Source organism: Taudactylus pleione, unplaced genomic scaffold (genome assembly GCF_031769625.1).
Source record: "Taudactylus pleione unplaced genomic scaffold, aTauple2 ptg000095l, whole genome shotgun sequence".
Taxonomy (NCBI): Eukaryota; Metazoa; Chordata; class Amphibia; order Anura; family Myobatrachidae; genus Taudactylus; species Taudactylus pleione.
Window position 1 is genome coordinate 5827054 of NW_028284497.1, and position 15170 is coordinate 5842223.

Here is a 15170-nt window from a genome sequence, read left to right on the forward strand (position 1 = left end):
ATTTAGATATTTATTTTAGCATCGGCACTAGCTGACTCAGTGGAATTGCCCGGGTGTACCATGTCCTTGCAGTGGAAGTATAGTGGGGATTCAGTATGATTTACCGCCGGCCGCATGGTTCAAATCCCGGCAGCAGTAAAAATCCCGATCGTCCCCAGGTAAGTATTCTCTAACCTATTCTACTAACCTAACCCCCCTAACCCTAACCCTCCCTTAGGGGTGCCTAACCCTAACCTCCCCCCCCCAAATGCCTAATCCTAATCCCCCCTCTAAGTGCCTAAATCTAACCCCCCGCTTCCCCGCCGCCTAAACCTAAGTCCCCCGGGGGGTGCCTAGCCCTCCCCCCCCCCGATGGCTGTCTGCGCCCGTCGCCCGGCTTACATTCGATCGGTAAGTCGGGTGTCAGGCTCCCGGCGTAGGGAAAATGACAGACGGTGGGATTTCGACGCCTGTGATTTAACCCTTGCCGGGATTATACAGTCGGGAAGCCGGCGTTCGGGATTCCGTCCATTGGATTCCCAACTGCTTCCCGTATAGTGCTAGGGAAGTCTTAGGATGGTAGTCAATATCCATTTTTAGGTTGTTATGAAAAGGGGACATGAGTGCCTTGGTACACAATAGGCAAAACAATAGTGTTTTACCCCAGGTGCAGCTAACAGAACAAATCATTAACTAGTATTTGTGACTCTGTGCTCACTGCAGAGCAGGATGTAGCATGTGTATCCTGCTCTTAGCGAGTACAGAGGGTCTATCTATCTATCTATCTATCTATCTATCTATCTATCTATCTATCTATCTATCTATCGTCTATAGTGACTGTTATGGTTGGTGGACACAGCTTCGTTACCTTCGTAGGTAAAATCTTGTTTCACGGGTTTACACTACATAAAGCAGAACAATTGCTAAATATAATGCTGCTTTACTGCCTTCATAAGCAGTGAACCAACATACAGCAGCACAATAAATCTTTACTACCAATTGTGTAACTGGAATATACTCACAATTGTGTCCTGTACTTCTCTCACTGCATTTTTAATCTCACTTTTATCATATGAAGAGTAAAATGTCTCCCACTGGTTACAGCATTCTGCAAGGAGAAAACACTGCACTTCATGTCTTATCGTGTGTCATGCACAGGTCCTCTTACACTGGAGCACCATTCTCAAAGTACAACAATCGCTTCCCTAAAACCGTAGGATTGAGGGCCTGATTCAGATGTGGACACAAATGCCATCGCAGCTGCGAACTCTCACGGATTACAATTGCAAAAATATGCTAATGCCTCACTCGCCGTCCAGGGCTTAGAGACACCCACTGACAGCATCTCACATCTACCGCTCACGCACACAAAATCGGAAACATCGAACACAGATCAGGTGGCCATCAGCCCTCTGAGTAAGTCTAAGCTGTTGCAGACATAACGGGTCTCCAGACACGCAGAGGGCTCTCCTCGTGTGAGCAAGAGTGCAGTGGCTAATTTATGGACGTCCAGAAAATGGTGTTTAAACGGTTCAGACATGCTTGTGTCATACTTGTGAATCATTTCCGGGAGCGGTCCAAAGAGGAAAGCTGCTCTCAGCTTTGGGGGGCGGGGCCAGACTAGAGCCATCATTAGGCCCCACCCCCTTTACAGGAAAAGCCTGCGATTTGTGGGTCTGCAAGGAAGGGGCAGGGCTAAATGACAAATTTCTTGTAAAATATCCCCATCCTGCCCACTTCACTAAGAAGTGGGCGGGATGCGGGAGATCTGCCTGCTCTTTCTGGGTTGCGGGGGGTTACCTGAAAAATCGGGAGCCTCCCCCAACTCCCGTGAGAGTAGGCAAGTATGGCCTGCGTTTTTCTAACCACCCGTTACCTCCCCCAAACGCTACCCATCACTCACTTTGCGAGTGATTCCTCTGTGTGTGCGTAATCGCAATTCAATTGCTGCACATGCACAGTGCGGCTTACACGCATGCGCAATGGCTAACAATCGCTCAATCTGCGTAAATATCAGCATTGCGTCCACATCTGAGTTTCTTGCCAGGAAAATGGAGGGAAGCCTTCACACATAGAGATGGAGCTAATAAGAGCTTATAATGCACTCAATTAAGGGACTATTTTATATATACAGACTGAGGGCGGGATGTAATAGAGATGGAGTCTGCCGGAGGTGCGGGATGCAGACCGATCTTGATCGTTTTTTTAAAGTTGCAGTCATTTACAGGGCAAAGCCGAACTGTCTGCATCCCGCACCTCCGGCAGACTCCATCTCTATTACATCCCGCCCTATATCTTCGTGTGGTTATTTATATGATAAATACATTTCAGAGTATATAAAACATTTAGTGGTGCAGTTTGAGGCTTGGTGTCTGGACTCCCTTTAACCCAAGCACATTTTACTAGACTCTAGTGCAGGGGTTCCCAACCACGGTCCTCAAGGCACACTAACAGTCCAGGTTTTAAGGATAGCCAAACTTGAGCACAGGTGACTTCATTAGTATTTCAGTTATTTTGATTTAACATCTGTGCTCAACCATGGATATCACTAAAACACTGCTCTAGTGTGTGTGCTTAGCTAGACTTTCTGCTGACTAGTACGGAACACGGAGCTAATCCTGGTTACTAGTATATACAATAAAAAGCATATTCTGTAGCCTTGCAAACAAACTTGTGTTTAATATGATGGATTGTGAACAGTGGTAGATTTACCTAGGAGCTGCAGGGCTGCAGCCCCCAGTAAAATCCGCTACCCCTAGTAAGTCAGAGAGTTTTCTGACAGTGGCTTCTTATTAGACGTGCAATCTGCTAATCACAACTAGATAGGCAGCTCCAGGGGGGATATGCTTTCTCCTCCTGGGGCTGCCAATCCAGAGCGCAAATTACAGAGAGCACTTCCAATGGGAACTACTCCTCTGCCTTTTCGCGGTGCAGTTTTCCGGCGTTGTGAGCATTGTGCACGCGAGCCTCTCTTACCAGGCACCGAATAGAACAGGGACCGGACCACTGCTCGGACTGCAGCCCCCTTCACATAAAAACGTAGGCGCCGCCACTGCTTATGGTCAAAGCTGAGACTAATCTGGGGGCTCATGCTTAGATTAGTATAACCCCATTTGGTTAGTGTAAAATATGCTAATTTGTACAATGCATGCCATAAAACAAATCTGGCTGTATATGTATGCAAATTTACTAATTACACCTCTTTACAATTGGAGAGGTGACACTGAGGAGGAACGGGGCTTGCATACGCAGCCCGAGTACAGTAAGGGCATGTCTGTGTAATTCCAGCATAGAGATGCATTTATATTGATAGTAAAATCTGGAAAGATACTTTTTCCCTTAAACACTGCAAAAACTAAAAGGGAGGTTTGCTAAACAGAAAAGGGATACAACGTTATTAACACATGTTTACAGGGAAAATACTTTCCCTCAATCACCTCAACACGCAATGGTTATGAATGTCCTCTATTGGGTGCAGTAGGCAAAGAGTACAATGTTATTAACACATGTTTACAGGGAAAATACCTGCCCTCAATCACCTCAACACACAACAACAGGTATGGGCGCCCTCTATTGGGTATAGCAGGCAAAAAGTACAATATAATTAGCACATGTATACAGGGAAATTAACTTCCCTTAATCATGTTCAACACATAATGATTATGAGCGTCCTTTTTCAGCTGCAGCAAGCAGAAAGTACAATATTGTTAGCACATGTTTTACAAGGAACGCCACAATGCCCTGTAAACACTCTACAATAAGGGTCTTTAAGGTAATATATGAAAAGCTGAGATTTAAAGGGGGAATATAATTCATCATATATAATCCTGAGTAATTAATTATATAATAATATTTACTATTTGTGAAAATTTCCCCATGATAAGTCAGCTTTGGCCAACTTCTTATTCCTAATAAATAAATAACTAAAAGCACTGTTACTTTAACTGGGTTATCAGGCATAACTGACACACTGCTTAATATGTACATGTTCACTTGTTTGGTTCAGTAGGCGATTTGAGGTTATCGTGTGAATAATATAAATTGATATGTGACATTTAACAGTAATGAGACCTCAGATATAGCAGAGCACACGAATACAGGGACGCCACCTTATTTTAATCACTTATTCTAATTCTTTGGACACTTTCTATTTTGTTTTTTTAAGTTGTAATATACATTTTTTTGAGTGCACTATATAGGGCATTTCTTTGTTCTCCTTCTTTAATTGTGTTTGATCTAAATATATATGCCCTTGGTAGCACCTCCTTTCATTGATATATATTAAAAGGGGTTTTACAGGATATCAAATTTAGTCTTGTGCGACTGGATTATCAACGTATCTCTAGAAAAGTGTGACAAGGTCACTGGCATCATAGTGGAAGGCAGGTATATTTGCCCTAGATTCCTGACCTATGTCTTTTGATACCTCAGGAAGGTGTTTGTGTTAGTTTTTTTGGGTTATTAGATTCACAGAGGAGGCTAATTAGGGTTTTCAGCTGTGTAGCTGTTTTTAGTGCTGTGAGGCTGATCTTTGCAGGGAGACATTGCCTGGGGAGAGGACAGTCTTTTGTGTCTCTGTGGGAAAATCAGGTAAAACTAAACCTGGAAAAGCTTCTTATACTTTGTTTATTAGTGAGCTAGGACTACTTCTGTATAGTTAGTGCCAGACGGCAAGGAGTTTATTTCTGTTTATTTTGTTTGTTTGCCTAATAAAACTGGCAGAGGCTGGTTGCACCAGACCAGTGGACTTTGTGTGATTTCTCAGCTACTGCGCAGTGCCATCTACCCCAGGAGATGGTACCAGGTCTCCCTACCTTGCTACAAAAGGGATATAGAAAGATTGATTGACAATAGGCATGGAGTTGAATCACCGCTATTTAAACAGGTTCTGTTCACATATCAGTCACACTATGAGAAAGGCTCTGTGCCGAAACGCGTTAGTGTGTTGAGGAGACCGTTGCTGTGTGGTAATAATGCCGGACTGGGAGGTGTCATTGGGAGGTGATTCGAACCCGGGTACTCATTCACCACCTCATGTGTATTTTCTTGCCTTGGTTGGAAGGCTCCATTTAGTACGCGCCCATTTTTTATCCTTTATTGATGTGTATATTTACCTAGTGTTTAGTAAATTTATCAGAGTTACACTATGGTTGTTTTCCTGTTATAATTCTCTTTGAGGAATTGAGGATTTAATTAAAGACTCGTATAGCCATCAGTGGAGTATATATCACCTACAAGGAAAATCCAAAGAGGAGGAAGTCCTTGTTACTCATTAGAAGACGGACTATCCAATCCTACATGTAAGTAGGAGATTGAAATGTTACTATTTATATATAACTATCTTTCCAACGATATACCCTTTTCCTTTGTTTGAGGAAATATTGGAACAAGGAGAGTATCAGAAGAAAGAAAATTCCCTGTGTAAGACTGTCTGTTGAAATTTGGAACTTTTTGGATTTTAGATATATATCTTAGAAAAAGGAGCGCTTGATACATTGTAATTTTTGCATTTATGCCTGTCACTGGCGTATTGCTTACAGATGCTTGAATGTCTGTAGAAATACACAGTGGTGCAACTTAGGCTGATTATGATAATAAAAGTAACCAGAAGTAGTTAACTGCTTCTGATTGGCTTATATGGATTCAACACTGAAGCTGATAGGTGCTTTCTTCATTGTTGTCTCTATACTGTATATGGTTTTATGGCCATATTTTAGAATGTATTTATTTTCTTTTGTACACAATAATGAAAGTTGTACCTACTGTATTTTAAAGGGTTTTTTTTCTATTTATTTAAATCAAACTTAATAGTGAATACATTTTTTGCTATGAAAACTAATTATATTTTTTCTTGTGCTTATGACCTGGATGGGTGTAAGTACCACCAATATAAACCTGGTGCATTAAAGGCAGCTACTGCAGAGTTGATGGATCTTGAAACGTGTCTCAGCATACGGATGTAAGTACATTGGCGTCCAACTCAGCATGAGCCTTCAGATGGCTAGTGTGCAAAGTGAAGCCCATTCTGGAAGCCAGGGGCAAAGCTGGGATCAATCTGGTAGCTAGTAATGAAGACTACAATGAATTAACTGATCCAGGCTGTAAACAATTTATCCATATGTGGGATGGAGCTTCTATGATCCAGCAGCATTATTGGCAGATAGAACCTCATTTCCCATTCTACTCCAATTAGATGGTGGGTTTCACTACGGGCTGAAAACCAATACTCTCTCTCTCTCTCCTTCCCCCAAGCACTGTTAAAGCCCATGCTCGCGCTGCCTCTGCACACCTGTCCGGCTGCTGATGGCCACTAGGACCTGGAGCGGCTGTTGCCGGAAACGCGACCTCCATCCTGCACCTTCTGCACATACATCTTCTCCGTCTTCAGACATAGCGGATGTGCCCCTGAGTTCCTCCACTAACGGAGGATATACAGACCCCACTCTTCCACTATATCACCGCTGCAGAATGTATTAATATATCCCACTGCCATTAGTCTATACAGAGAGTGCACACCTGGCACACCACAACGCCTAGCAACCCTATAAATGCTCCTGTTAACCTGTACTTGACCTGTTGCTGGTTCTTCAGTACCTGGTTAATAAACCTTCACCATGTTAAGCCGACCTGCAGTGTGGACTAACCTTGTAGTGTATACCAATAAGCACAGCCAGTGCATTGCAGAGACTCACTAGATAATCTATGTGGAATTTAGTAGGGATGACCGATCACTATACTGTATTTTACCCAGAAGCATTCCTGAGAATGCATGAAAATGAATAAAAAAGCATGCTGCTATAGGTGTCCATTGTGCATAATATGAATAATCCCTATGTTTCCCTGTTAATGATCCATTAACCATGCAGTGAACAAAAGTAAGATACAAGGTACAGTAAACGGACTTAAGTGCTCTAAAATACAGTTAATATATTGCCCAAGTGCTGCTATTTATTATTTCTGATAAGGTGTTGCTTACCACTGAAGGAAGGTCTTTGGAACATGTCATTATCCCAGCACTTCATAGTCAATTGAACTGTCTCATTTAAATATTTGACAGAGTTCTCTTTTTGTAGTGACTTGAGACATGGACGCTGGCCTTTAGTGACACATTCTCGAATCAATATAGATTTTGTTACTGGCAGAGAGGAAACACAAAAAATGTATTCAGTTAGTTTGCAATCCATGAACATTCATTGTATGCTGCCAATTATTACCTTTTCCATCTGCGCTTGATCAGGTTAAACGCTGATGATCAGCAAAGCAATGTGTCCCCAGTGTGACCCCCTGCCAACTGCCTGCAGCACACTAGCTCAGTGTGTACCGGCTTCTATTGGATCAGCAGGGGTGCAGAGAGAGTGGTTGGAGCGGGTATTAATTTCCCGGGCCCGGGCTTGTTGGAGGCGACTGGAAGGGGTCCGGGTCTGACGTCACCCCTTTCTTACCTGTCAGCAGTCCAGCATATGCTGCTGTGCGCTGGTCAGCAGTGGGAGACTGCTCCTCTATTCTGCCTTGGATTTGCACCAGTCTGAGGGACTCACAGCGTCCCTTCCCCAGCGCGCAGCAAAAAAAAAAAAAAAAAACACATAAGACTGCGTGGACATGCCTCCTGCGATTAGGCCACCCCCTGGGTATGATATCCCGGCGGCTGCATGGCCGGGAGTTCGAATCCCGGCAGCGGCAGCCCGACAAAACAGCAGAGCCCGGCAGCGGAAGCCCGACAGCGCTGGAAATCCCGATCGTCCTAAGGTAAGTATCTACTAACCTAATCCTCCTAAACCTCCTTAGAGGTACCTAACCCTAACCTCCCCCCCTGTGCCTAACCCTAACCCCCCCCTTCCCCGCTGCCTATACCTAAGTCCCCCGGGGGGGTGCCTAGCCCTAACCTCCCCCCCGGGGGTGCTTAACCCTAACCCTCCTCCCCCTAGCCTAACCATAACCCTTCCGGGGGGGTGCCTAACCCTAAGTCCCCCCCGGGAGCCCTAAACTTAACCCGCCCCCCGCGGCTGTCGGCGGGCGGTGCCTGACGTCGGAAAAATGACAGGCGTCTAGATTTAGACGCCTGTCATTTAACCCTTCACCGGGATAATGCAGTCGGGAAGCCGGCTGTCGGGCTAACGTCAGCCGGCTTCCCAATTGCATCCCCTGGCCCGGGGGTGATCGAGCAGAGGGTTTATAGTTGTGTACCCCACTTTACACGCAGATTACTCTTGACAAACTCAAATACAGTGTGTGGACATTACAATCTCACAGATGACTTTCTACAGAATGTCATTGTGTTATTTCTGATGGAAAGTACCACCACAGTTCTGATTGATAGTCTCACTTCTCTAACATGCACAAGGATAGGGACCATCGAATGGAATGACATACTGTTAGCTGAAATTTCCACGTACTGTCTGGCTCAAGGTGACAGGTTTCTTTAGCAAGCGAAGAAACTATAAAAAACCTAGAGGGAGATGTATTAAAGCTTGGAGAGAGATATAGGGGGAGATTTAATACAACTTGGAGAGAGATAATATTGTGAGAGATAAAGTACCAACCAATCAGCTCCTTTCTGTCATGTTACAGGCTGTGTTCGAAAAATGTCAGGAGCTGATTGGTTGGTGCTTTATCTCTCACAATTTTATCTTTCTCCAAGCTTTCTTTAATCTCCCCCAAAGTACCAAACAATCAGCTCCTGTCATTTTTCAAACACAGCCTGTAAAAATAACAGCTAGGTGGCGGGATGCATCAAGCATTGTATTTTGGACATAATGCATCCCGCCAATGATCGCATGCATGATTTAAGCAAGGACAGCTCTCCCAAAAAGAACTGTCCTTTTGCGGTGAGGGTACTTCTGGGTTTATAACCCGTGAGTCCCTCTGGGCATACCTGATCTGCAGGGGGGGGGGGACCCTGGGGGGATCCTATTAGCTAAAGATGGTGTTGCCTATCAGGCACAAGCTCCAGAAGGTTTCTGGAGCTTGGTGCGTATGGGGAATGCGGTCAAACTGCTGAGTTGCTGGCAGGGCTGCCATCAGAAATTGTGGTTCCCAGGACTGATAAAACAGGAAGGGCCCCCCTCCCCCGGTGTTTCTGCAACTTCTGCCCCGCAGCGTCTCTCCAGTACCAGCCAGTCCCCCTTCTTTCTCTGCCACCCTGCCCCCTGCCCCACTTATGTCTCTGCCAGCCAGCTCCCCCTTATGTCTCTGACAGCCAGACTCCCCCTTATGTCTCTGCCAGCCAGCCCCCCTCTTATGTCTCTGCTAGCCAGTCCCCTCCCTTATGTATCTGCCAGCCAGCCCCCCCTTATGTCTTTGCCAGCATATCTCCCCCTATGTCTCTGCCAGCATGTTCCCCCTTATGTCTCTGCCAGCCAGCCCCCCCTTATGTCTCTGCCAGCCGGCCCCCCCATGTTGATGACAGCCAGCCCTCCCCCTATGTCTCTGCCAGCCAGCCCCCCTTATATCTCTGCCAGCCAGCCCCCCCTTATGTCACTGCCAGCCAGCCCCCCCATGTCTCTGCCAGCCAGCCCTCCCCCTATGTCTCTGACAGCCAGCCCCCCTCTTATGTCTCTGCTAGCCAGCCCCCCTTATGTCTCTGCCAGCCAGCCCCTTTATGTCTCTGCCAGCCCTCCCCCTATGTCTCTGCCAGCCCTCCCCCTATGTCTCTGCCAGCCAGCCCCCCCTTATATCTCTGCCAGCCAGCCTCCCCTTATGTCTCTGCCAGCCCCCCCTGTGTCGCTGACAGCCAGACTCCCTCTTATGTCTCTGCCAGCATGCCCCCCCTCATGTCTCTGCCAACCAGCCCCCTCTTATGTCTCTGCCAGCCAGCCCCTCCTATGTCGCTGACAGCCAGCCCTCCCCCTATGTCTCTGCCAGCCAGCCTTCCCCTTATGTCTCTGCCAGTCAGCCCCCCCTTATGTCTCTGCCAGCTAGCCCCCCCTAATGTCTCTGCCAGCTAGCCCCCGCAGGACATGACAGTTACCTTCTCTTCAGGCTGGAATGAATGCTCCTTGCACACCGCGAGCTGCGGCTCCTCCTCTCTCTCAGCGTCATGAAGCGCGCGCTGGCCCGGATTGCAAAAGAAAAAAACAACTTTATTGCACAGCGGTGGCCACGGCAGTACAAGGCAGAGGGCCCCCTGTCACCCTGTGACGGTGGTACTTGTTGATCGTTGCTGTTGAGTTTGGGTGGTAGGCACGGGAGGGAAGGAGGATGGGCATTGGGAATGGGCGGGCCCCTCTTCTCTGTATTTGTGCCCAGTCCTGGCAGTCCCACCCTGATGGCGGCCCTGGTTGCTAGTGAGACTGTTACTCACCTGATGTCTGCAGCCGCACTGCATCCGTCGACACAGGATCTGATCTGCACATGCGCAGTTAAACATCATAACCTACATCTCTGAATCGGGCCCTATATTTAAATCTGAAGCAGGCCCAATATACATTTTGATTTATCACTAATGAAAAATGCTCTATGTACATTTGTCATCAGAAAATGCTACATCACAACATCATTATTGCCAAAAATTACTAAAAGGGTTTTTAACAAGAATGAAATGTTTGTAAGAAGAATGCCTGTAGGAAGATATATCTGAGCTAGCTAATTGGAAGATATTATTCCTTGTAATTAGTCAGTTGCTTCCTGCAGTGACCTTAAAAAAGGTTAGAAACAAAAAGTTTGACAGGCACAGAAACAAATCACACTCTAATCTCATACATTTTCATAAGTTCATTTGCATTATATTTGTGAATGTCACTAGCAACTCTTATATAAAGCAAGGTTATAGATTTTCTTGTAGCAGTTTATGAGCTTAGGTTAGATCGTAGATTCTTAAGCCGCACATCCACTAGGCGACTGTGAAACGAGAGCACGATTACATCATTGTAATCGTGCAGTCGTTTCACGGTCTGTGATGTGCCTACACTGAACGATCAGTCAGTGTAGGCACATCAATCATTCCCGAAATTGGTCAATCTTACTACGTCGTCTGGTTGACCAGCAAGTTTGGGCAATGATAGATGTCAAAAACGCTGGTCGTTTTTTACATTAAACTGCCCGATTTGCGGCCGATTAACAAGAGATTGAACGATAACAATGGCGTTATCGTTCAGTTGCTCTGTTTAATCGCCTAGTTGATACGCGGCATTAGTTTTCCAAGGAGGAAAAAAATCCATAATACATAATACATTTACATAAATTGCAACAATTAATTATTTTTTTTTTTATATACTTAGGTACACATGTAATGCAAATATCTAATCAGTCAATCAATCAATCAAACAATCAAGTGACAGGAACTCAGTGCATACCAGCATGCAGGTATGTCAAGAGGTTCAGTTGTTGTTAAACACAAAAATGGGTAGGAAATGCGCAGGAGTGGGGGTGGGGGGGTTTAGGTTTAGGCGCCCCTGGGGGGATTTAGTGTTAGGCACCCCCACGGGGAGGGTTAGATTAGGGGAGATTAGGGTGAGGCACCACTGGGGGGGAGGTTAGGGTTAGGCACCCCCCCAGTAGGATTAGGTGTACGGCGCTGAAAAATGGGATTAGGATTAGGCACCTCCGGGGGGAATTAGGGTTAGGCACTACCCTGAGAGTTTTAGGGTTAGGTACCACCAAGGGAGGGTTGGGGGGGGGAGAGGGGAGGGTTAGAATATGTACCAGCCCCAGTTGGGATGTCCTCCTTTCGGGCTTGTGCAGTCAGGATTTGAACCGGCGACTAAACAGCCGCCGGAATTTCAATCCCAGTCCTCTCAGACACTGCTGATTTATGTAAGGGTAATACAGATGGAGATAAGAAGATTAATAAAAATTCATCACCGTAAGGAGCTGCTTTTCCTATAGAGTGTGATAAATTCAAAGGTACTTGGATGCCCCAGGTTTTACACTTCAGGTAGTAGGGATTTATTATCTCTGGGTATTGCAGAGTGAACCTAATGAACAGATCAACAAAGGAAGCAGACAGATCATATAGGTAGTTCATATTGTACCAAAATAATGCATCAGACACTAGGTACAGATGGACAGGATCCAACAGCTGGTGGTGGTGCAGAAGTAGTACCAATAACAGGCCAAAGTCAGGGCAGGCATCAGACAGGAACAAAATCCAGACAACAGGCCAAGGTCTGTGCAAGCAGCGTGCAACAGTAAAGTCCATTTAACATGTAGAAGTCAGGGCAGGAAGAATACAAAGAGTCCATGTCACACTCACAAGAAGGTAAAAGTCACATGAATGCAGGATCAGAACACTGGGTCACACAAAACTATCACCAGGACAGGAGAGGAAGCCTTAAAAACTGTCTGGAGATTCAATAGAAGTGGGTCAGGGACACATGTAAGCTGTTCTCTGAGACAGAAGAGTGGCAACATCTGCTGTTGCCTACGAATGGGCCTGAGTACATTTTTTTTTAAATTCTAAAGAAAGTCAGTATGTAGATTCCTTGCTGGAAACCATGACCTCTTTCAGGTCATTACCCCATCCAATGAAACAAGTAATGAGTCTGTCCTTGAACTTTTTTAGAGTGCAGAATCTTTCTGGCCAACCATCTAGTAAGACTGAAGATGGCTTCACTGAAGTTTTGGACCAAAACACCCCCTGCTTGAACATAGAACAGTAAAAGGTCCTGGGGATTTTTAGGTAAATCAGTAGTTTAAAAACACACACACATGAGATGTATTATTATAAGCAAACTCTGTTCAATGAACCGCATGGCCGGCGGTTCAAATCCCGACACCAGCACCCGGACACAGGAGGAAATCTCGATTGTCCTTAAGGTAAGTACTAATTTACCTAATTCCCCCCCCCTAACCCTCCCTTAGGGGTGCCTAACCCTATCCTCCCCCCCAAGTGCCTAACCCTAATCTCCCTTCTAAGTGCCCCTGGGGATGCCTAACCCTAACCCCCCCTTCCCCTATCCTAACCCTAACCTCCCGGGAGGGTGCCTAACTCTAAGTCCCCCCGGGAGTCCAAAACCTAACCCGTCCCCCCTGCAGCTGTCCGCACCCGGCTTAGCTTCGATCAGTAAGCTGGGTGTCGGGCTTTCGGCGTATTTCTAATGACAGGCGTCGGGATTTCGATGCCTGTCATTAGTGCCTTGCCGGGATTAAGCAGTCGGGAAGCCGGCGTTCGGGATTACGTCCGTCGGCTTCCCGACTGCTTCCCCAATGAAGTGACTCTTCCCAGTTAACATGCATATGGCAAATGTAATGTGAGTTCTAAAACTTGATTCACTCTCTATGTTGCCCATTTGTGGATGATAAGTTAAAGATATACCAGTGGCGTAACTAGGGCAGGGCCGCCGGGGCTTGTGCCCTGGGCGCCGTGGGACCGGTGGCGCTATGGTACAGGCCCGCCCTAGTCACTCTGTGTAGTGCAGACCGCAGTTGCACACACACTGTCGCCGGCGCTGGGTAGTATACTCGTACTACCCAGCGGCGATGTGTGTGTTTCAGCAGCCAATGCGAGTCAGACAGACTCTCATTGGCTGCTGTGCCCACTGCCAGAGCCGGGTTGGAGACCAATTATGAGCTCCCCCTTTCCGTCTCCTGCAGTGGGCGATAGGAGAGACATCATGACGTCTCTCCCATAGTACCGAGCGGGAGGACGGAGCAGCAGACAGCGGCGGGCGCGGGGATTAAGGTACCATATATAAGCCGAGTTTTTCAGCACATTTTTGTGCTGAAAAAGCACCCCCTCGGCTTATACTCGAGTCATGCCCGCATGGTACGCAGCTGAGTAGCGTACCATGTGGGCCGCGGTGCAGACTATGTCTCTAGACACAGCTGCACCGCGTGTGTAGCGCTGACCGGACGGAGTTCGGTCAGCACCACACACTGCCAAACACACAGCCGCCGGCAACGGCACCTGTGTGTTTGTTGTAATCAGCAGCCGATGAGAGTCTGTCAGACTCTCATCGGCTGCTGCTCCTCCCACTGCGGGAGCCATCTTCCGGCTCCCGCAGTGGGTAATGGGAGAGACGTGGACGTCTCTCCCATAATGCAAAGCGGCCGGAGGAGCCAGTAGCACCTTCGGGACCAGGAGCGGGGTTTCAGGTAAGTGTTTTTTTTATTTTTTTATTACATCTCTCTGTACTGGGGAGGCTACTACTGGGGGCAGTACCAGGGGGGGATTACTACTGGGGGCACTACCAGGGGGGGATTACTACTGGGGGCTCTACCAGGGGGGGATATTGCTACTGGGGGCACTACCAGGGGGGGTATTACTACTGGGGGCACTACCAGGGGGGGTATTACTACTGGGGGCACTACCAGAGGGGGAATATTACTACTAGGGGCAGTACCAGGGGGGGGATTACTACTGGGGCAGTACCAGGGGGGGATTAACACTGGGGGCACTACCAGGGGGGGATATTGCTACTTGTTTATCATATTATTTTGTTTTCACACCACTGAGATATACTAAGACTGTACTCAGCATAGAACAAATTTACCTCCAAAAGAGCGCAATAAACTATGACACTGAATCTGAAATTATACTTTTTGGAATTCTGTGTAACTTGAAAATAACAAACAATGAAACTGGGACCTTGGCAGGTGGAAGACCAGAGAGAGGAATGAAGTATGCCATTTTCCTGAACAGGTCCACCACTACCTATGCAGTGTTAAACCCTCTGGACAGGAATAGGTACACTATAAATTCTAATGAGATGTAGGACAATGGCCTGCTTGGAAAAGGTAGGTACATCAGGGGTCGAAAGAGTTGACGATGCAGATTCTTGTTTTGGGCCAATATCTGGCAAGCCATCACAAAGTCCCTATCCCTATTCTGGGGAAGGCCACGCGACAGAAACAGAATATGCTCACAGGTATTTAGATGCCTCCAGGTCCTCAAGCTTTAGGTAGTAAGGATTTATCTCTGGGTATTGTAGAGTGAGCTTGATGGATGGAACACTGAATGAGACAGACAACTCATAATGATAGTTCACATGGTAACATATGCCTCTTTCTCAATGTTGCTCAACTGTGTTGTAGTTTCCAGGCCATACAGACATTCTAGCAATTAGATCAGTAAGCAACACTGTTGCGGTGCTAATACCAAAGTTCAGCATATTACCCAGCATTACAATTGGTGCGCAATGAGTTTCCAGATGCGCAAAAAGTATTATATTTACAAACAAAGCAAACATTACATATTTTCAAAGTATTCGCCAGAGGAGTCTATGCAAAGTTGCATGTGCTCAAACCACTTGTTG

At 46.5% G+C, this 15170-nt stretch overlaps 1 protein-coding gene across 3 annotated transcripts in view; it reads right to left on the bottom strand.

Moving 5' to 3' along the window:
• The window catches only part of LOC148526534 (receptor-interacting serine/threonine-protein kinase 2-like), a 72800-nt gene that overhangs the window by 18789 nt on the left and 38841 nt on the right, over nucleotides 1-15170 (bottom strand). For all 3 annotated transcript variants that reach the window (XM_088469933.1, XM_088469934.1, XM_088469935.1), the window contains 2 exons: nucleotides 6956-7114; nucleotides 1002-1087 (listed from right to left, as the gene is read on the bottom strand). In XM_088469933.1, coding sequence (XP_088326059.1) covers nucleotides 1002-1087; nucleotides 6956-7114 — 245 coding nt within the window. The remainder of the gene's footprint in view (nucleotides 1-1001; nucleotides 1088-6955; nucleotides 7115-15170) is intronic.